This window comes from Wyeomyia smithii, chromosome 3 (genome assembly GCF_029784165.1).
Source record: "Wyeomyia smithii strain HCP4-BCI-WySm-NY-G18 chromosome 3, ASM2978416v1, whole genome shotgun sequence".
NCBI lineage: Eukaryota > Metazoa > Arthropoda > Insecta > Diptera > Culicidae > Wyeomyia > Wyeomyia smithii.
The window spans coordinates 67064106-67088262 of NC_073696.1; the positions used below are offsets into that span (position 1 = coordinate 67064106).

The 24157-nt window shown below is 35.3% G+C and overlaps 1 protein-coding gene across 3 annotated transcripts in view; it reads right to left on the reverse strand.

Annotated features, from left to right (window-relative positions):
* LOC129732457 (receptor-type guanylate cyclase gcy-5-like) overlaps positions 1-24157 on the reverse strand; it is a 155807-nt gene that overhangs the window by 77257 nt on the left and 54393 nt on the right. For 2 of the 3 annotated variants that reach the window (XM_055693353.1, XM_055693352.1), the window contains exon 2: positions 8036-8226. The exons of the other annotated variant lie outside the window; for it this stretch is intronic. In XM_055693353.1, coding sequence (XP_055549328.1) covers positions 8036-8216 — 181 coding nt within the window. In that variant the 5' untranslated portion in view covers positions 8217-8226. The remainder of the gene's footprint in view (positions 1-8035; positions 8227-24157) is intronic. 3 annotated transcript variants of the gene reach the window in all.

Sequence of the window (24157 nt, forward strand, 5' to 3'; positions counted from 1 at the left end):
AACCAAGATGTAACGTTGGAATGAAAGATTTTAAACGGTAATACTGATGTAACCACAGGACGGATCACAATAATAAATATGTCCTTGGATTGATAAAATGATGGACAATTTTGTGATTTTTCAGTTATTTTTATCACTTCATTGTTAAACAGTGAAAATTCCATAAAAGTTTCAAGGTCGAGTTTTCACGAACAATGTACCAATCACATGCAAGCACGCCTGGCACAGACTTCATGAATAGACACCAACTTCCTGCTGTGTTTTCTGCATAGCAGTGGCAAAAAAAATTTGACAGAATCTCCCCGTCCCAATAGGTCAACTAATGTTTGCTTCCATGAGCCTAGACTATTTTGATGTCTTGAAGGTGAAGCTTTTTCGGAAAGTTCTTAACCACCTCCACTATCAGACAGTTTTACGTTCTGCTGTTAGAATGTTTTTAAAACTGATGTCTTGAAGAAAAACATGGTGGCACAGGTACCATGGTGGCAGTGCTGCACCGATCAATGTATGAATAGAGCGCTGGTCACACGTCATCCAGCAGTGCAGAAGAACTCGATATTCATAAGTGTGTAGCCAAGCCAAAAGACTACATTGCCGCTGTCGACGCACAGTGAGGCGTGTTGGGTTAACGCGTAGGTGTCGTTTTGCGATCTGGAACACAATCGAATTGCCGTTTGAATTGTCTTCTTCTTCTCTTTGTTTCGTATAGTAGCAAATATCAGTATTCAATTATTCGGTCGCCGCAAAAACGCTGCGCCACCGGGGATAGCAAAATTTTGTACGGATCGGTAGAGGTAGAGCATCCAAATTTGGTCCATTGTACAGATAAAATCATTGTTCATTTTTCAACTCTACACTCTGCTTTTTTTCTCAGATTTATTAAAATAACTAAAAATAGAGTATTTAACAGACAATAGAGAACCAAAATGCTTCATACAGATCTTGAAAAGGTATTTAAATGAGCTGTACTGATGAATTATATTCTGCTAGCAAAATGAATTTAGTTCAATATAATAATCCTAGTTGCATCCCGATTTGGCGGTATAGAGGAAAACCAAATTCATTTCATCTTGATATTAGAGTTCCCACATTTGTATATGTATTTTTCGATTAATTTTTTTTTTACATTACCATCTTCAAGATAATATTACTTTCCATAACCTTACTTGTAATTGAACAACATAATGCAAACATTTATTGCTGAGGCTAATGTTGTTTATCCTTCTAGCCCGGTTTATTTTTGAAGATAGCAGACATATGACTTTCAAATATGGCATGTTCGTTGTTTTGTGGTATTTTGAAACTGATTCATTTGTTTTCTGATTCTGTTTACTGATAAAATGTTTAAGTTTACCTGAATTGAATGTTAACATGTTTATAAAATTCTAGGTCAATTTGTAATTTTCAGTGAATACAGTCATACCTCGATATAAGGCAACCTCGATATAACGTAACCCGATATAACGTAACTTTTACCTCGATATAACGTAACTTTGAAAATGTATTGAAATTGAAAATAAATGATGCAGCAACTGTTTTCGGGGTATAAATTGCTTCAAAAAATGTTTGCAGTAAGTTTTAAAATTAATGAAACTAATGCGAAAATTGTCCTAAATGGGCATAAGAAAGGTTTAAAAATACTAATAGGTGATGGAAAGTAGGTTTTCACGCATCCTTCAGTAACAATTCACAGTCTTGCATCAATTAGAAAAAAATTTTTTTTTGCTTGTTGAAATTTTCTCTAAATGGGCATAAGAAAGGTTTAAAAATACTGATAGGTGATGAGAAATAGGTTTTCGCACATCTTTGAGTAACCGTCAACAGTCTTGCATCAATTAAAAAAAATTGTTTTTAGCTCGTTGAAAATTGTCCTAATGGGCATAAGAATGGTTTAAAAATACTGATAGGTGATAAGAAATAGGTTTTAAGGGGGGCATAAGAATGGTTTAAAAATACTGATAGGTGATAAAAAATAGGTTTTCACGCATGAGTAACCTGTGGGCATAAGAAAGGTTTAAAAATACTGATAGGTGATGGAAAATGGGTTTACGCGCATATTTGAGTAACCATTAACATTCTTGCATAAATTCGATATAACGTAACTCGATATAACGTAACGAAAATATAAATAAAGTTGCCTTATATCGAGGTATGACTGTATACAGTTTCGTCTAAAAACTGTAATTCTTTATCGTTATTTCTCCCACGAACTGTAACTTCAGAAATTTATTTATGTGACATCTTTGCCACTTGACGATTTGTGAGTGAGCCATTTTTCACAAGACAAATAAATATAGAAGGAAGTTTAATTTCTAGTAAGTCGTATTCAATTTGCCATTTCGCGTATTGAAGAAAATTGATTATATTAATTGATAATACGGTCATTTCTCAGGAACCGTTTCAACGATTCCATCCGCTTCGGCAACATAAAAATTCAAAATACCTTTCTTTTGGAGGATGTTGAGCTTAAATTGGTTGAAAAATCAAGAAAACTAAAATATGTGATTAAACATAATCGCTCGTTTTTGGCACATGTGTGCCAAAATCGAACCGTGCCAAAAGTAAAACTATCTCAAATCAAACAGAGCCTCAAAAGAAAATATAAAACTATTGTAGTCCTACGTCAACTATGCGGTCGTGTCTTGGATACCACCCTCCTACTTTTTTTGTGATACAGAAGAGTGTCAAAGTGGCAAGACTATATAATTGGCCTCTAATATGTTGCCAGCTAGTCCCAGCACACGTAGAGCGGATATCGAATCAGTTGTCTAATCAACATAGATCACACTTCATAACGTGCCCGACATTCTGACCTTATTGTCGCTTTATCGATTGTTCAAGCAGAAGTTTACCGTATGATGGTTTTATTACTCACAGCGAGTATTTGAGAATATTGCTGAGCGGTACGTTAGCTAGCGGAATTTGTTCTGCTGATTATGTTTCGCAGGATTACGCGCTTCTCGTACGCTCAACCTTGCCTACGCTAATTTGGTATCAACAACATTCACGGAAAAAGCGTAAAAGGTGTGTGGAGCAAGTTTGGTCCTTTTGAAAATATTCAATTGTTTAAAGAAAACAAACAAACTTTTCGATCTGTTGCTTGTGTGTAAGCACAGAAAAAAAAATCAATAACAGTAATTGGATCTTCCCAAACTTTGCAACAGTACGGTAAAGCTGTGACGCCAGAATGGTTATGCTGTAGCGACGTTCAGCTGGCCAGACTAAAGAGTAAATGCCAAAAATTATCTCATCCGGTTATCGGCATCACAGCCGAATATGTGAAGCCCTATCGGAGGAATAAAGAGAAAGAGAAAAACAACAAAAACAGGGCAAGTTGGTTGGCTCTTGATGTCACATAATATTTCAGAGCTTGCCGTGGATAAGACGTAGTTTTGGTTGCTCGCTAAGCAAGGCTATAATTATTACGAAAAGGTTATTCGATCCCGAAAAGACAAAGTTTTTTATTTTTTCAGTATATCTTTGATCACGAACGCACGCGAGGTGATCAAAAGCTGAAAGCGGGCACCTTAACGGTTCAGTTGAACGAGGTGGAACAGAAACCAATCCAAGAGAGTGGCTATAGAATTTATCAAGATCTCTTCGTCCGATCGGTTTCGAATGATGGGCTGCGAAAATTGCTTCATAAATATGGTAAAGAAATTCTAGAGAAAAATTGAGGGAATCGAAGACATTCCTCGGGAGACTAGTGATTTGTGACCCATGAATGAGACTCGTCTGTATGCTAGCTACACGCGAAAGTTTGAGCCTGAGCAATTATAGCGTTCTTCCGATTCGCATAAGTTTTGATCTGATTTCCCACATGAATTGCGCGCGAAGCACAGCGCAATAGAAGCATTTCGCGCCAACCAACCACTTCTTAAAGTCCGACTGAGCATGAAAACTTTCACGAGCCGTTCTACTAAACGAAATTCGAAGTCAATTTTTTCCATACATTCCGTTATCCTCAGTTCAAAAATTTTTAAGTCGTTTTTTTTTTTCAAAAAAAAAGGGTGATACTTCGAATTTTGTCAATTTCATGAACTTGCTGTTTTAATCGGCCAAAGAAGTGAAATTTTGATTAATTTTTTTGTGCCAAATTGTTGGTTTTCCACTGCAGATCATTATGACATTACAAAAGTTTTGTACTGACAAGGAGCTGACTATAAACCACGTAAACTGTGGCAAATGTCTTGTGTTTTCGAATAAACGTAAATAACTCGTTAGTGGAACGAGATAAACGATTCCTGTTTCCAGCAAAGATGCACATTATAGTAAAACGCTTCTTATGGCTTTGAGAGTTAGTTCACGATTTGTCCGCAGAGATGGCGCACGAATCTAACTTTTGATAGGAGCATTCAAGAGATATGGTTTCTTCAGCAAAGTTGTAAAGCTATTCAATTCAAACAAAACTACTGAAGACGAAACGATTTAGCAAATCTCGATTGTAGAGCCAGCAAATGTTAATACAGTTTTTTATGGTCTTGTTTATAAAAAACTGTTCTACAACGGTGCTTGATCAATTCAATGCAATCATTTATAACGTTTTCTATTGTAGGTTGTATGAACAAACTCACTAAATCGATCTTATTAACTTCCTCGTAAGACATTGCTCGCTTCTTCGTAAAACACTTGAATAAAACTTAAGAACTGTAAAGCACACATAAAAATTTGTTTCCTCCACATACACAAGCAATCACTCAAAGAAATGAACTAGAATCAGTCAGCCATAAAAGACATATGAGCCGTATGATTCAAGAGTATAACACTATGTGTGAGATTGCGTTTATGCGTGGGAGTAGTTATGAGATTGACGGTTAACTCAATGCAATTTTGTGTATGAAACATCTGACTGCAGTGTTGGAAAGTTCGACCATGAGAACCTCCATTTGTTTATGCTGTACGCCGACATATCCGGTACACAGCTTCTACTTCGGCTGTAACTGACGAGTAAATGCCCAAATGCAAGCTCGAACCATTTGTCTAACTCTGGCAGTGGTATTTGTGTTTGGTGAGAGAAGTTCGCGTGAGGTGTTTCATAGCCGTGTTTTTATAAAACAAACACTGGGAATCATTTTTGGGATAATAATTCATTTTTTTATTCGGTTAAGTATGATTTCACATGAATAATCGCTAAGTCTCTTAGCGATGTTGTAATGGGTTAACAAAATAAATTTCAGAAAAAAACTTTGGGTTGGTAAAAAAACATCGATACACGCGAAAACCAATTTATAATTTATTTATAATGAAAAAAATATTTTTTTTACCCAAGTGTGTACAACTGAAGAATCACACTAATTTTAAGTTTTTCCAGTATATTTTTGAACCTAATTGCTATGACATACGTTGATAAGTCTTCATAAAACTCCATAAAATTACATGAAAAAGTAAAAATTTTAAATTACCTTTTTCTACAAAAACGCAAATTTTACTCAAACTTTTAACATATGTTTTAAACAACGTATATTCTAATAAACCAATTAATATAATAATTTCACGTTTTTTTAGTGTGTTTTGAACCAAATTGCTATGATATACGAAAAACTTTGTTGATAAATCACCCAAAAATTCAAAAATTGCAAAAATGGAAAATTTTTAATCATCTTTTTCTACCAAAACGCAAATTTTCCGCAATCTTTTAACACATATTCTTGAAGGGCACAAGAAGGGCTCTCAGGTGCTGTGCTTACATTTAATGTTTTTGATGGTAAAAATTAGGAAAATTACGCATATTTTCAATGTGGCCTGCGACTGACTCTGTAGGGTTGAAATCCATTGCTCATCTTGTTTTAGGAAACTAATTTAATAAGCTTTCAATCATATGTGAACATATCATGATCGCTTTAGTAGGTTTTTATATATTCCAAAATATTCAGGAAAACTATTTTTCTCCGTTTCTGAAATAGGTAACTTTGAAGGCATTTTTCAGCATGAACCTTTTTTTGTATCAAGATTTCGTTCAAAAATTATGAAAATATAAATAAAATACAACAAAACTATGTGCTCAAAACATCCTGAATATGAAATTCGCATTTTGGTAATTTTGGCCACTCTTTTATATAGGGACCGTCTTATGTGCGCTTTGAGGTACGACCTTCCGAAGGAGGGGACTTTTTTTGAGAAGACGAAATTTTTAAATCTGATTGCTGAACAAAATTCTAAAGCCAAATTGTTCTCAAACAATCCTTTGGCACCCTAAAACACAGCTACATTGGAATTGCTTAGAACAAACACTCATGCACAGGTGCCCCCGCACATAAAGAAATTCAAGTTTCGGCACAGAACAGGACCGAGCAATAGAGCTTAGAAAAAAAAAACCGACTTAGTGCTATTATCTGCTGATTTTAGGTCTGCCAATTTCCATTTTATGATTCAATAAAGCATGTTTGCGAATCTATAAAATGGTTTGGAATTAAAGCACGAAACCAGTTCTCGAGCGAACATTCGGTATTAAATGGGTGTGATTTCTGAAGAAATTTAAATAATTTCGATGCAGATGTTGTCATTTATTGTGTCCATATGGATAAACTTTAAAAGGGTTCTATTGAGCGGAAACATTTTGCAACTTATTATTTGCATATAATCAAACAAATTTTACATTAGAGGTTAAGCTCGGTCATCGATGGTGGTAGGACTGACTACCAGAAATTTCAACAGTAGTCATTTGGCGCTTACTTTCAGTCTTTCAAATGTTTGTAAACAGGATAAAGCGATGAAATGAATAACTTTTAGGAGATATCGTCATCATCATCAAAAGTTATGTACTTTTATGACGGCTGGGCAGAGTGTCAAAAATTCCAGTTTTTATCCTCAGAAAGAACGCCCAGCTAGTTGTAAATTAAAAACCCAGACATTCAAGCAACGCATAAAAACACGACACTATAAAATTATTGGTCCAAAAATCGAAAAAAAAAGTTGATTGCAAATCAACATCGCAAATGTCTTATTCCCTTGCCGTTCGGATAACTGCTTCGCACGGCCCACTAGAGTTCGGGTAGCACAATAAAAAAATTAGGCGAAATTATCTGCTGTAATATCACCCCACCAAAACAACGTATAAAATGCCTGTTCAAATTTATTTACGTCTCCTCGCAGACAAACCTAAGGTAAGCACCTTTGCGCTATTCAATTATTTTCTGTAAATAAAGAAATTGTTATGTATTTTTGAATTTTAAGATTACTCTGCATGCCATAGTCATGCCAAGACAGCGTGGGGGTAGCACTCATGAAAATCACAGAATTAAATTGAGTTGTTGGCTCAGAGTGCCCGATAGGAACGTTTGTCGGTGTGATGAACAACGCTTTTTCATTCGGTTGCGTATCAACGTTTATATTTTGCTTCGACAAACATTTCCCGTTATTTATTGCGAGTTTTGTTTTATTTAGATTTAATGATTTCAGCTACTTTAGGATAAATTAAGTTATCGAAGGTCGGTCAGGGCCTGACCAGTGGCATGTTATTTAAATAATGAACACCAATCTCCGTTTTAATGACCTTCCACGAAGTTCATTTCCATGGCGAAAATCAAATAAACATACTGTTATTAAGATATTCCACAGGTGTTTTGACAACATCATTTACCAACATAAGCGATTATTTCCCACTTCGTGGCGTTGTGTCACTGAGTTTGGCATACGAAGTGCTGCTTGTCATTTCCCGTGTCGACTGGAAAGTCGACATGCTGGTGCTAAAAAGCTTCAATTAACCGTTAATTGTTTTGTTACCTCCCGACGGATTTTATATGCCATCCACTGCTACCTAAATTCTTCCCATCAATTTGAGGTCATACACCGTTAACACTTCCAGATTTTCTTTTTTTTTCCGTTGTGAGATATAAAACAAAATGGAGGACCTTTTAATTAGATTTCATATTCTCGTCTCCTGACCAAAAGCTTATCGTTCCCACTAGAGATGATCGGCCATGAATATTTAGACACCCGAACTCGACTCGTACTAAGGTTCACAAAATTATATTACCCGACTCTCTTTTGTTGGCGGTTCACAGCTTCTATGAATTAGCAAACGTGCTATAGCTACCTTTCATGTTTGCCGGAAAACAGTCATACTCATACTGTTCCGTTGTGAGGCCCGATCCGAGAGTTTCGGTTGGCAGCATGTAGGATGTGACACTGCCTGATAGCGTCACAACAAGTAGCAAGGAGGTGACAGCAATTGCCAATTTAGATTTTAATCTAGTTGATCGGGTTCTGAATGCCATCGCGGAAAATCTGAAAATGAATTAAAGGGAGTTTAGTGGAATTGGAAGAAAAATATGTTGAAAACAGTATATGTGATTCAAAATGATGAACAAATAAATTAATATAATGAAAAATTTCAAAACACCACAAATATTAAAAATGTTAAAAATATCAAAAAGATTAGATGAATGATTCAGAAAGATTCCAGCATACGAGTTATGCAAACCCGAAAAAATAGTAAACAAAAAAATACTAGAAATAAATGGTAAATTTTGAACTTAAAAAAAATTGAATTTTTTCTTCAAAAATCAAAAATAGCTTTAAGTTTTCATAATAAATAACATTTACCATTTTTTGATTCAAAATTGAGTGTTTATGTTAAATTTGAAGTTTTTAAAAATTAGATTTTTAAGTTTAATTTTAAACTTAAAAAAAATTGAATTTTTTCTTCAAAAATCAAAATAGCTTTAAGTTTTCATAATAAATAACATTTACCATTTTTTGATTCAAAATTGAGTGTTATGTTACATTTGAAGTTTTTAAAAATTAGATTTTTTTGTGTTATATAGCTTCCCAGTTGTCCTTGAGATAGAAGGCAGTCCTCGTATTTTTGAATCTCGGTTGGGTTAGAAGAGATCGTTAGAGGTAACAGGATCGTAGCGGTAACCCCGCACCTGTCCTGTACACTTACCGGTTGACCACCACTAGGACTTCGTTATGCTTACAATGCAATAAGGCAAAAAGTGGAACTTAATTTCATAGCGCCTTTTACCTTCATCCTAGCTTAAAAGTGTCTTCGGAACAATTGTTTGTATGAATGACCCGCATATTCGCAAATTGTCAAAAAGTATGAAAAATTTACACTACTAAAAATAAAAAAAAATTAACTTTTTTGTGTTAAGAGATGGAAGAATAATTTATTCAACAAAGTTGTAGGAGATTCAAAAATATTGAACTTTGTTGAACAAATGAAAAACCTATCTTTTTTTGGTACAAAGTTATAAAGTATATAACATGGAACTTACTAAAAAGTTAGTTTTTTGTACTTAACTTTTGTTAGTTGCATTATACACGTAAGTATTGTTCGGAGAAATTGTTAGGGCATACAAACACACATTTTTGCCAAAGGCCTTATATCTCCCGGACGTTTCCTTACAAAGTTATATCATATTTTAGCTTATTTTTTCGATAATTTCAAAAACGTATAGGTTAAAAAGGGGCAAGTGGAATCATGATGTCAATACTGTTTCTTGAAGTTAAGCTGAAGTACTATAAACTCCTTAAGGTTCCATTTGTCTCAATCCATCCATGTTAGAGTACGCCGAGCATATGTTACAGAAGGTTTTCATATATCAAAAATACTAACTTTTTTGTGTTAAGAGATAGAGGAATGTTCAAGTTTTAGAACGTGCAAAAATATGAATCTTTGCTGAACAAACAAAATTCCTATCTTCATTGGGTACAGAGTTACAGAGTATTTTCCGTAAAAGTTACTAAAAAGTAAATTTTTTGCACTTAACTTTTGTTAGCTACATTTTACAAGAAAATGTTGTTCTAAAGAAGCATTTGGTCATACAAAACACACGTTTTTGTTGAAGGCCACACATCTCCAGAACTTTTCCTTGCAAAGTTATAGCATGTTTTAGCTTGTTTTTCCGATAACTTTAAGAACGTATAAAGTAAAAAGTGGCAAGTAAAATCATTATGTTAATACTTTCTCTCGAAGTTTAGCTCAAATGCTCAGAAATGTTATAATTTCCATCTGTTCCAATCCACCTAATCTTTATTCTATGCGTTGTTGAAGTTATCGAAAAAATATGCTGAAATGTGCTATAACTTGGTAAGGAAAAGTTGTGGAGATGTGTAGTCTTCAACAAAAACGTGTTTTTTGTATGCCCAAATGCTTCTTTAGAACAACGTTTTCTTGTAAAATGTAACTAATAAAAGTTAAGTACAAAAAACTAACTTTTAAGTAACTTTCATAGAATATACTCTGTAACTCTGTACCCAATGAAGTTGGAATTTTGTTTGTTCAGCAAAGATTCATATTTTTGCACGTTCTAAAACTTTGCCGAATTAACCAATCCTCTATCTCATAACACAACAAAGTTAGTATTTTTGATATATGAAATCCTACTGTAACATGTGCTCGCCGTACACCAATATGGGTGGATTGGGACAAATGGAACCTAAAGAAGTTTATAGTACTTCAGCTTAACTTCAAGGGAAAGTATTGTCATCCTGATTCCACTTGCCCCTTTTTAACCTATACGTTTTTGAAATTATCGAAAAAATAAGCTAAAATATGATACAACTTTTTAAGAAAAAGTCCGGGAGATATATGACCTTTGGTAAAAATGTGTGTTTTGTGTGCCCTAACAATTTCTCCGAACAATACTTTCGTGTAAAATGCAGCAAACAAAAGTTAAACATAAAAAAACTAACTTTTAAGTAAGTTCCATGTTATATACTTTATAACTTTGTAGCAAAAAAAGATAGGGTTTTCATTTGTTCAACAAAGTTTCATATTTTTGAATCTCCTACAACGTTGCTGAATAAACTATTCTTCTATCTCTTAACACAAAGAAGTTATTTTTTTTTATTTTTAGTATGGTAAACTCTCATACTTTTTGACAATTTGCGAATATGCGGGTCATTCATATAAACAATTGTTCCGAAGACACTTTTAAGCTAGGATGAAGGTCAAAGGCGCTATGGAATTAAGTTCCACTTTTTGCCTTATTGGACACCTATATTCGTATCATCGCTCTTAAATATTTGTCGAATTTACAGTCAAATTTCACTAATTTATTCTAAAGTAAAACTTCCGATAGTATCCAATTGTATAGTAAAATAACGTTTACAATAAAAAATTGACTCATTTCGGATGGCATTGAAAAACTAAGACAAATAATTGAGTTTGATAAATTTCCCATGGAAAGTAATATATTAGCTTACTTGCAAAACAATTCTACGCTCTTGCGAGCGGCCTTCCGGCAGTTAACTGGAAAATTCGCCATGGCAAACGAAACATGTTTTCAAGCATGTTTTTAAGTTTTTTCTTCGTTTTATTTACCGATTACTCCTTAGAATTTGGGATAAAAAATTTAGCAATTGATAGCAAAGTTAATTCTTGATTACGTATGCAGATTGAAGAAGTTGTTTAGAGGATGCGGCAGCAGGGTTCACGCAAAAGTTCAAGCTTTAATCATCCAATGTGTCCTTTCAATTCGCACAGAATTTGCTCTGACTTCGCACAACCAATGCGTGATACGCATAACGCAAACTTTGTACAAGGAATACATTGACAGAGATCAAAATCAGAATATGTGACATATACACAAAAATCGTAATGTCTCGGTAAACTTCGGCTTCGAACACGATCAGTTTCGAGGCGCTCAAAAAACTTTACTTTCGCGAGCCGGTGCGTATCAACGGCTCGTGCATCCCTAAAAATCGTCAGCAACCGAAACAGCCAATGGCGAGCCTTGTTGCCGTGGAAGTTATTGACGCTGGTGCCAGTAACGCAGAACCGAATGCATGTGAATGAAACCAGAGTCATAATTAAATGCAAAATGTTTTGGACTAATCTCATGTTTTTGTTTATTGTTAATGATTGAATGATGTTTTCAAATGACCAGATTCATGAAAAAGAATCGATCAGACAATAATTTTTTCAATGGAGTCAGTACCCAACTTATCAGTATTGATTGCTGGTTATACTGTTTTAACGACGCCAACCTTCTGAACATCGGCTGATGCTTTATAAGTGTAGTGGTTTGGAGCTGCGCAATACATTCAAAATACGCTAGAGCATCAAATGCGTTATGCCCAACGCACATGCGTTGTACTGGCTGAGTTGGCGTTTTAACAGATTTTTCTGCGAAATCACAGAATTTTTTCTTTTTTCAAATCACAGAATCTGTGATCACAGATGACAGATATTTTTGGAAAATCACAGATTTTCACAGATTTTTCCCATAAATGCCGGAAATAATAAATAACCCAATTTTTCTACAAGTCAGGCTTATTTCTCCGAAGATACGATTTTCCAGAGGGTCGATTAATCATCCGGAGAAATAGGTTTAACTAACCGGAGTCTTTTTTTTTCTTAAATTTCGGATTTGCCTTTTATTCGATTCCTTCTAGAATACCAGTTTTTGCGCTATATGTTGCTTAGTTGAATCAGTGAAGTATGCAGAGAGGGGACCTGATTGAATCACCTCATTAAGATTGAGTATTTAATATTTTGACGTTTACCGTATCCTATTTATATACGAGTTTCTTCTGATTAAATCATAGCCACTTTCTTTGATCCACAGCTTATCTGGTTTGTTTCAGTAAGGTCGCAAACAGAGCAGACAGAATAATTACTCTAAACTATTTCCGCAGATCATTCGTTTGTAACTTTTATCATAAACAGGGACTTTATGGATGTGATTTTTTAGATATCTGCAGATGCTGTTACAATTCACTTTCCTTCTAGTTGCTTTTTACTTCCTACACAGTACCAAAAAATTAAATTCACAATTAATACAAAAGAAAGCACACAACGGTTACTAGCACATAAAGTGAAAAACAAATACAATTTCACACCGTTAATAATGCACAGTACAGAATCGTTTAAAACCATGTAAATTTGTACGTTAAGTGATGTAAACTTAAAACTTTGAATATAAACTTGCATGCAAATTCACATTATATTCATTTACATAGCATGTGAATATAATGCGACACGGAATATTACATGGTTTCCAATGCTCCATTTATGTGCATTAAAACAGATGTAAATTTTTTTTACTGTGTAGCTTCGGGTCGTTACTTTGGTCTCCTGTAGAAAATTCAATTGGGCGGACTTTCAACCCACCTCAACCGTTGTTCACTGAGCGAAATTCACAGATTATTCACTAATACTGAGCAGAAACAAGTCAAAAGGACTCACAATTATTTTAACAAAGAACAGCTTGAAAATTACGAGACCATACAATAGTTTTATTATAATTATTTTCGCGGGAAGGAAGGGTTAGTAGGAATAATTTTACTTGCGCTCTTTTTCTTTTTTCCACGGTAACACGTCCGTCGGGCACTCCGCTCGCTGGGGGTGTAGATGCTGATCGGGTGGCTGCTTCGTTGCCTTAGAGATGCGGTGGATTCTTTGGTCGGATCCGGTCTTCTGGCCAGCTGGGCGTTGTAGTATCGGACGCAGCGGCGTCGGTGGTCACCAGTGGGGTGTCACAAGCGTAGCACCGGCTTGTTGATTGCTGGATAATCGGCTGGCTAGTAACCCGGAGGGTGTCACTGTTGCACTATGGATGACTTCAATTGGCTTCAACTCGCCTTTCACCACGGCCGCGGTTTTCAACGACGCGCCAAAACTTAGCGTACAAAATGGCCTTTCGATTTTGCCACAAAAGGTCTCACTTAGGGCGTTATTCCGCCAAAACTTCGAAACTGGATATTCAGTGCGCGACTACACTCCTCCGGGTTATAATCAAAAATTCTCTCGCATATTCGCTATCCGACCTTTTTATTTACAACCTGTCCGCTTTCCATCGTAGACCCTCCCTGCCGCGTAGCGCACCACCCCGTTGTTTGTACCCGACGACTCGAAGCTTTTATAAACTTATCGTTTAGTTTGGTGCCAGGGTTTTATTTATCATTATTTGATTTTTTTAGAACAATTTATTGATTTTACCTAATCTACGACTTGTTTTCTCTTAAATTTAAATTTTATATACATGCAAAATACAACAAAATAGTTTAAATAAATAATTCATATAAACAAAAACTAAGCAAAATGGCACCAAACCGAGGCTATTAAACAAAAATTAAACAAAACTCAAACATAACATTGGAGTATGTAAATGAATAATTTTTGCTTAGACATTTACTGACAATTATTCATACGTGTAAACAAACAACAGGCATCGTCAAACACAAATTGTGGACCTGGCACTGCGGTCTGCTGACACTAAAAAAAATTACAATATAAATACGAGTAAAGATCAAGCTGGCTCAGCGACCAATGGATTTTATTGTGACCGTCAAAGAGTTTGGTCACAATGCAGATGTCGATTTTCATGTTCTGTATTTACGTAAACAGATGCGGATATCCGTAACATCTCAGGTGTTTTATTTCGCTTGTTTCGCATGACAAATCGCATCCCAGTGCAAAAGCTATTGAAGCGAACAGCAAATACACCAAGGAAAATTTTGCTACAAAATTTTATGAAGGGATATTTTTTTCAACATCCGCATGATATCTCGTGATACATGATGCGGATACGGATGCGCATGCGGATGTCAATTCTCATGCAGACGTTACGCATTTACGGATGCGGATACGGATTTCCGTAACATCCCTAATTATAATACCTCTTTCATCAGCAGTTGGAGAGATAATTTTCTATCAATGCCAACCTAAACAAAACTACGTTGAGGAAGAAGACTGTTTCAGTGCAATTTCAAAAGCTAAATAGTAATTCAATCGAGTGGAGGAAAATTTAATGTTAATATAATGTCTAAGTTAAAATATTTATAGAACGATTCATTAACAAACTATCAAACTATATTCAGTAATTTAATCAATGTCGTTTTCTTTCAAACGAATATTCATATCCCAGATATGATGACAGATTTTTTTTCTCTGGTCACAGATTTTCACAGATTTTTACTGTCAAAACACAGATTTCGGAATGGCAACTCTGTGTACTGGTTCCAATTTTAATCAGTAAATGCGCTAATTTCGCTCATAGACTATCTCACCGAATCTCTTTAACCTCACTTTTCTGACACTTAGTGGTAACTTTGTTTACGTTTTGGACTTTGTGCTTTTTTCTGATGGAGCAATCGTGCGCGTAGTGGAAATGCTGCTCAATTTATAATTGTTCTTAGTGTACTGGCACCTCACGTACAACATTTAAAGGACATTTTGGTCACAATTGAAAAGATTTGCTATAACTGAGAACCGAACTGCATCACCTGGAGGTAAACAAAGTTACCAGTAGCTGTCAAACTCAGGTGCGTGACGTCACCGTGCGATGGTCTATAAATGATCTGGTTACGCACACTCCAACTTTTGCGTGTTAACGTAGAATTACGACATCCTGTCTATTGCAATATATAGTTTGCAATAGGTTTGAGAATGTACTCGATTAGGGTTAATTAAGTTGAGAGTGTGAAGCGGTAAGTTTTAGTGATAGTTCCCTTTCAACTCTTTTTCAATAATTGATCATTATTGTTATTAGTTCAGAAACAATACTTGACCGTCATTGGGACATCTGTTTTCTGTTGATGCTGACTAAATAAATAAATAAATTGATTGTTTTTGATAACGCTAAACGATAAAGAATATAATTACGCTGTCCAACGATATGAACTTTTTAATGAATGATTAATTGATTGGTAAACTGGAAGAGCAGCGTTGATTTTGGATCTGTATTTACCGATGATACGGGATGATTCTAGAACTTTTATGATTCTCCACTCCGCACACACTGCAAACAGCAAACAAGGCATAGCGATCATACAAACGCGCTACCGGCACACTAACAGCTATTAGCAGTGGCCAAACGGCTGAAAGCGAAAGCGGCGTGACAGATCCGAACAAAATTACTAGCATATCCGGACATGTTAAATAATGCTGTGCAGTGCGGTTCACCGCACAGTGTGTCTTCTAGAAAGTTGCTTCGTTTACTGCTGTCCATCATATTAGGAATGGACGATACTAGCATCGATACCAGCGGTATTGATACTGGGGGTAGCGGCAGCGAGTATTTTGACATCGATACTCACCGCGAGAAATGAGTATCGATACTTTCTAAACGACGGTTTTTGAGAAAAAAATGTAGGTCTGATACCGATACTATCGAAGCATCGATAATCGATACTTCTTCAACCGAAACCCCGATGTCTGGTATCGAAGTTTATTGAAGTATCGCGATACCAAAATATCGATACTTTTGTCAGTATCGCCCATCCCTACATCATATGCTTTAATGGAATTAGTTACAAAGTTCGCCGTACAGAGGGCGCCATACCTAAATGTTGAACGTGACTTGCTAGACGAATAGTTCCTTCTGCAAAGTTGTGTAAAATTTTATTATAAAACTTTTTGATGAATACCTCAAACCTCTAGAAATTGAGATTTCAGAGCTACAAGACGTTTTCTAAAAAGGCTTTTCAAAAGCAGTTCCGATGTACGCGCCGGCCTTTGTGCTATAAAGAGCGCCCAAATGCATGTTTAAATCGGTAACTACAGTTGGCCATATATATTCAAAACTACAAATAACCCAGTGTAGTTGTGTGTTTTTCTGTTAGTCAGAAAGGTACTCTATCGGATGGCTTCATAGAAGCTTGGATTCGTTAGCGCCTTTTCGAGTTTCAACTCAAATAAAAAAAAGCCTTTAAAAACACTTTTTTCCAGTTTTTATTCATGAATACTGTATAGGTTTAATAACCAACATATCATCAGAAATTGTTGATCTTGATTTACCGCGTCACTCTCAATTCTATACAGTCATGTTTTAGGCCTTAGAGTTGAACATATGAATGAAAAACTGCTTTGAAAAGCCTTTTAGAAAACGTCTTGTAGCTCTGAAATTTCAATTTCTAGAGGTTTGAGGTATTCAGCAAACAGTTTTGTAATAAAATTGTACACAACTTTGCAGAAGAAACTATTAATCTATTTAGCAAGTCACGTTCAAAAGTTAAGTATGGCACCCTCTATACGGCAAAATTTGTAACTAATTTCATTAAAGCATATGGAGGACAGCAGTAAACGAAGCAACTTTCTAGAAGTTACTGATAACATAGGACTTTTGCCGTCCGTTTCTCGATTTGGACACACTGTGCGCCGGTTGGTCCGTCTGCTGTGGAACGCTGCGATCGAATGAGTCGTCTGCTCAGCATAGCTGTGCTCAAATCAGCTGCTGCTCTGCCGGCTGCGGGTCAAGTCAGTTTCCGGCAGGAATCAACCGTTTTCTTGCTACAGTTATCAGTTATACAATGAAGACTAAATGTTTGCATGCTAGCTTTCATACGTGACTACTGAGAGGTAAACTTCTACAAGGCTTTACATTTTTAATAGTACAATAGATAGCATCACAAAACCCCAATCGTTGAAAATCTGTCCACGTGGAATGTGGATGACTCCTAAAACAATTGAAAAATGTCAAAGATGTGTTTTATTACGCGGGGCCGTCCACATTTCATGTGGACAGCTTATGAGAGTTAGGCGGTACGCAAATGTCCACGGTAGGGAGAGAAGGGTGTAATGATAATATCCACGTGGATACGATTTTTTTTCCAAAAAATGGAAATCTACCAAAAAAAACATATTGGCCTATAAACAAAATTTTGCGAATATTTTGGGTTTCAGAGTCGTTGTCAGCAATACTTGAGATAAATTTGGAATCATGTTATTTGTGGCCTCTTCTTTTTTTTTTTTTTGGAAAGATTTTCAGGCATGTTGAACACATGTTGAGAACCTTTCAAAAGTTTCAGGTAAAATGAGATTTTATTTGTTCTCTCTTGTTAGCAGAGGTGCTTTTAAGTTTTTTTCAGGTTTATTCAAAATCTTTTTTCATAAACTTTGTTTCAACTCTGTGAAGCACTTTTAACTATGCTGTGAGCTAAGTTTGGATTCAGTTTTGTCATCCTTCTATAGAATCAATTTATGTCTTTTTTCTTTGGCGTCCTCCAACCATTAGGCTGAGTTTGAATCATCATCTTTTTGGCATTTTCCTTTCGTTTGAATTACCTACTGTATTAATTTGAATCAAATTTAAGATATTTTTTCCGGTTTCAACTGTCTTTTAAAAGTATCATCCATTCTCTAAAATAAATTAAGAACTGTTTTATATTTAAAAAAGGTTTGAACCGGTTCGAGGAAAGTTTATAATTCCTTTCATTTTTATTTTTTTCACCATCGATGCGTTTTTAGAATACTTGTTTTTTATTCTTTAAGATGTTTTAGTCACTAAAGCTTATATTCAAGATTACTTTCTTTTCGACTTCTTTTGGATTTGAGGGATGTTTTTCAGCAAAAACTTCTGTAAGCCCTCTTTTTATCTATAAAACGCATTTGATTGTTTTTAAGGTTAATTTAAGATATATTTCCGATAGTAGTTTTCAGCTTTTTCTGAAGCTAAGTTTTTTGGATTTTCCTGTTTTCCTAAGATTTTGTTAAACTGAATTTGGAGCAATTTTGTGTTAACTTTCTATTAAAAATGATTTAGTCAGTTTGCTTCCCGGAGGGTTTTCATGCATCATGAGTTAAATTTGAAGAATTTGTTATTTTATTAATCTTCTGTAACTTGTAGAAAAGTTTTTATCTTCCCAGCTTCCAGTTTTTTCAATGTCCATGGTTGTCCAGGGGGGGCAGGGGGTTCTAAAATGACTATTTTTCTGTTCCGGTTCGAATGTGGAAGGACCCTCTAACAAAAACAAAAAATAAGAGAATCTTCACAGATAACAATGATCCTATTCTTCAAATCTCAAATTATCAGGTAAACTTTACATAATTTGTTAGCTGTACATACTACCTGAAATAGAGTCATTCCTAATCTTTGGAATTTTCACAAGCACGCATCAGCTCACCCGTATTTTGAATTTGGCGTTCCGGTGCCCAATTCTCATGCTATGTCAGTATCCAGTGCTAATAAGTGTTAATTTATTAGTTGCACCCGAGACACTCTGTGAGCAAAAAATATTTAATCCATGTTAACAAAACAGCCATTACGATCAAGATTAATATCTAGCGCGTATTATATTGACAGATTCGAAAGGTCGTATCAAAACCAGACAATAGCCATTAAGTGAGTTATAATCCTGTTTTAATCATCACTGAGAAAAGTGAGGGATTAGCACTTGTTTGGTACGCATATTTGAGAACACGTTTTGACGGGGCACCATTGTAAGGCTCTTTTGGGAAACGGAAGTGTAACAATTCTTAGCGAAAAACAAAACCCATCCATCCAGTTTCAGTTGTGAGATGTGAAAAAGCACTTTGCAGGATTTTTGTTAAATTGCATTATAACTCGGATACAACTTTCGCAAAAACAAATTCGCGTCGATAACAAACGCAAGGTCAAACCTTTCATTTTTCAAGCGCAGACACAGTAAAACTGGCTAGTGAATAACATCATTGATAAACTTTGGTAAAATTTATTAACATCGTGTTGATAAATTAGTTTTTCAGCTATGATTCTTGTCTTGTTACTTGTTAATGCCAGGCTTGTTTAACAAATTTTTAAGAGATAATACAAAAAGCATCATTGCGTCACATGTCACAGTGCATCTATTTTATATTTTATTTATTTTATTTCTATGCGGTGTTTGGTTTATGCTTTACCCCAACTTTCGTGGCTGATCGTTATTTTAAATTAAGTATTTTAAATGTCAACGAACCATCAGCTTATTTCAAATAATCACTGATTTCTCATATCGCCTTTGAAGATCGGTAGCCATAATCACGACTAAAAGCAAAGACTAACAATAGGATCCTTATCCCGGCCAGCCCAGATTTGCGCATAGTAGCACCTTACCCGGAGTGCAGAACGAAACCATTAAGATAATATCAGAGGTAAGGTTTCCAACCATCAACGCCGATATTTATGTAAATATCTGATTGCCCGTTTCCTCATTCGCTATAAAATCCATTTCCTAATTCGTCTGCCGTTGCTAAATACAGCACAGTGCGCTCCAAGTCGCCGCCCGAAACTATAAACATAAGTGGTAATACGCGTAAGATTTAGAAAGCATACAATTTTCTACATTCGCTTTACGGACTAAGGAGTGCGAACTATAGACCGTGACAGAAACATTTGGTCACATGGCAAATACTCAACCGTTCGTGCTGGCAAACGAAAAGGCATTCCCATTTTTCTTTGTTGTTTATTATTACCAATAATTTCTTTAAATTTTCGAGTCAGCATTTTTTCTATTTTTGTAATTTCAATTTCAACATACTAAACCAATTTATTATAGTCGGTTGATGGCTATCACACCATTCTTCATTGATCCGAAGTCGCCACAAGTGGTCCGAGGATATATCATCCTCTAGACATGTATTGCCTTGAACTGTATAAATCATTTTTATTTTCTTTACATCATTGCCGAATCGGCTTGGCTGTTTATCGGAAAGTTCTAACTCGTCGCAATAGTTTTTTTCTACACATTGGAGTTGGAAAATAGTTTTGAATATTTATCGTGAAAATTCTGAATACTAATATAATTTATTGATTGAATAATTTAAAATTTCGTACTTTAAGAAAGTCGTAGTAAACTGCTTTAATATTAGTTGAGAAGCCTATAACGCACCAGCTAGAAGACAGCGCAAACACTTAACCTAACATGCCTGCTAAAACTAGGTTATTGACCGTTGAACTCATGAAATTCTTCATTGCTGAGTATTAAACGTTAAATTGTTCTTATTTCGTTTGTACACCGTGCAGCAATACTGTGTGCGTTAAACTCGAGGCACATGTATATGCACACATGAGAATGGCGCCTTATCAGTTAACACGTGAGTGAAAACGAAACCAAGTGCTGATTCACAGCAAGCTTCACCTAGCCATGGTCTACTTGCAGTGCTCGTTTATGACTCTTCCGGCTTTGGTGGGAAAAATCTATTTGGCCGTCGAGATGCTGGTTGTAAATGTGTAACTCGGTAATCCACAGCGATAACAGCTTCGTTTATGTGTTTTGCTATAATTGACACATTGTAGAATTGAGTAAACCTTTTTACGTGGCATGTGGCAGTTGTTGACACGGTTGTGGAGATAGGACAAAATCGATTCAATACTTTGTTGCAAGTGCTGTGACTCCCACATGTGGCGCAAACTTCTCTATATTGGATGTATATTCACATAGATTCTTGGGAACAGTTGAATATTGTCTGTTAAGAAGCAGGATATTATTTATGCATGTACGATCGAATGTCTTTAACAACCTAAGCATCCGGGGAGACATGTCTGATGTCCCGTGAAATACAATAAAATTTTACTTCATTGGTAGTGTTATGTTGTTTCAATAGGGCTCTAGTCGTTATGGAGATTTGTTTCTAAATAATTACAATATATTGCTGCCAGAGCACATGCAAAAACAATTACAAACATAACTTTTTTGTTATGAGTAGTATGAGAATAGTAATTTCGAATTTGTTCGAATGAACCTTTTCACACGAAGGTGGACTACGGTCGTAAACAAGAATATCTTTATTAATTATTATTATGTTCAAAATGTCAATAGGATGAAAAGTATCAAAAGTGCCAAGAGTGTCGAGAATAGCAAAAACATCAAAATGGTAAAATAAGTTCAGTTATGAAAACATAGATTTCGTGCTGTGTGTATTTTAATTTCAATCTAATATGTTTCTGCACTTAAATGTAATAGAAATTCTTTTATAATCAGGTAAATTTTACAATATAAAACCATTCTTCGTACTTTTTCATAGATCATCCAATATATTTTCATAATTTTCATTTCCTTTCCAAATGGCGGTCTTGATAAAAAGAAAATTTCACCTATACTTTATACGTAAATTGTTAGCGGTACAATCTAAAATAGAGTCATTTCCAACCTTTGAAAGTTTAGCATGCATGCAAAGCAGCCGCATTTTGAATGTGGCGTTCCGGTGCCCAATTCTTTTGCTGTGCCGGTATCCCCCAAGCTAATGGGTGATAATTTATTAGTTGCACCCGATACACTCTGTGAGCGAAAAATCTTTAACCCATGTTAACAAAATAGCCATTACGATCAAGATTAATTCGAGCGACTGACAGATTCGAGCCACTGCATACACACTTCAAAACTCGTATTGCAACGTTGTACCAAGAACAGCCAATAGCAATTAATTAATTTTAATCCTGATTCAAACATCACTGTCAAAATGAGGGGGAAATAGCACTTAAATACACTATGAGAAAAAAACCTCTGTCTGTCTGATCCATATAGGCTTGGAACCTACGGAACCGATCCGCGTGAAAAGTTGTATGCAGGGTTTTGGGGGACGGGAAAGATGATTGAGATAGTTCGGGATCCCTTCCTCTTTTGAAAGGAAGAGGTACATACTAATGAAACAAAAATTTCTGTACAACTCGAATACAAATTTAGCATGTAAAGGTTTTTGGGAGCAAGAAATATTTCCATGGAGGTTCGTCACCCCTCTACCTCCTTGAAGAGGGGGTTCTCATACAAATGAAACACAAATTTCTGTACAACTCGAGAACAAATCAAAAAAATGAAATCAAATTTGTCATGTGAAGGCTTTTGGGAGCAAAAAAATTTCTCATGGAAGTACGAAACCCACTTTTGGAAGGGAGGGTTTCCATACAAACACAAATTTCTGTACAACTCAACAATAACCAATCAAGCAAAAGGAACCAAACTTGTCATGTGAAGTTTTTTGGGAGTAAGAAACATTTTCATGGTGGTTTGACACTCCTGCCTCATTTCTGAAAAGGGGAAAGGAGGACGCCTAACATATGGGACACAAATTACTGTATAACTTGAGAACTAATTAAGCAAATGGAACCAAATTTGGTTTTTGGGGCCAAAAAAAATCCATGGTAGTCCGATACCTATTCCTCTTCTGGAAAGGAGGGTTCACATACAAATCAAACCTTTTTTGTAAACGGTGATTTGTTAGTAGCTAATTAGTAATGAGTTTGTTTGGCCAATCACAAATGGTGAAATTTATAATTTCAAGTATTAGGATTTGTTTTTAATAAAGGATTTAATCACATTCAAGTTAGTTTCAATTATTTCTGCTGATAAAAAATTCTAAGAAGAACTTAAATCAAATTGACGTGTGTCCAGCGTTGCCAATTCTCCAGTTTTTCCTGGATATCTCAAGTTTTTTTGAAGATCGTCAGCGAAACAGCTGAAGGTTGAATATTTCCAGTTTTTTGATAACTGTTCCAGTTTTATCCATTTTTCTGTTCATCGCCACATTTTTTGAACTCATTTCCATTACATTTTGGTCTTTTCAGTATTTTGTGCATTCATGCGTTTCGGTTGTAAGATTTTATTTGAAATCTACTCAATTTCAAGTACGCCGGTAACTATAATCTCCATGTGTAAACAATTTTCTTTCAGCCTTTTTGGTTACATGCAATAATACGGTGCAGCATTTTCGGACCGAAAATCAAATAAATTTATGTAAAAGCTTCAAATTTATATATCCAGTTTTCTCCAGTTTTTTATTTTGAATTCTTCCAGCTTTTTATAAAAAAAAGGTTGGCATCGCTGCGTGTGACTTTATTCTCACTTGGACGCACAAAATTCAAATTTGAATTATGAACTCTCTCAAACTGCTGAGCAAGTCTTTGAGTCTTTTGTTCATTGGACACAAGAAAATGTTAACAATCTAGTCTCAAAATTTTGATTTCTCATAAGAGTAAATCTATGTTTAATCTCTTTCTGTAAATCGTTATAAATAGTTTGAAAAACAGGGTCACGAGAATGTTGCTTGATTCGGTGCTGGAATACAATTGCAACTCCACCGCCGAAACCCTGTATTCTATCATATCTATGAACCACGTAATTGGGACCATACTTTAATTTAATGTTAGACTTCAAAAATGTTTCAGTGATAACTGCAATGTGCACATTATTTACTGTTAAAAAATTGAAAAGTTCATTCTCATTGGCTTTTAATGAGCGAGCATTCCAATTTAAAATTTTGATTGATTTATTAACAATCATTGTTAAATTTCAAATTGGAAACGATTTTAAGTGTAAAATTTGTTTCAATTCGAATTGCTCCTAACATGGAATTTGCCTGCAACATGGCGGTCATAAGTTGGCTGCGGAGTCTGTGTATAACAAACAAAAGGTCAAGTTCTGAATCGGAATGTAGCACCAAGGCTTTGCTTTGCTTTGCTTTTTAATCAATGTACTTTTATGTTCTACCGTTTTTTGTTTACCCCCCACATTACCGATCATTTTCGAACTACCT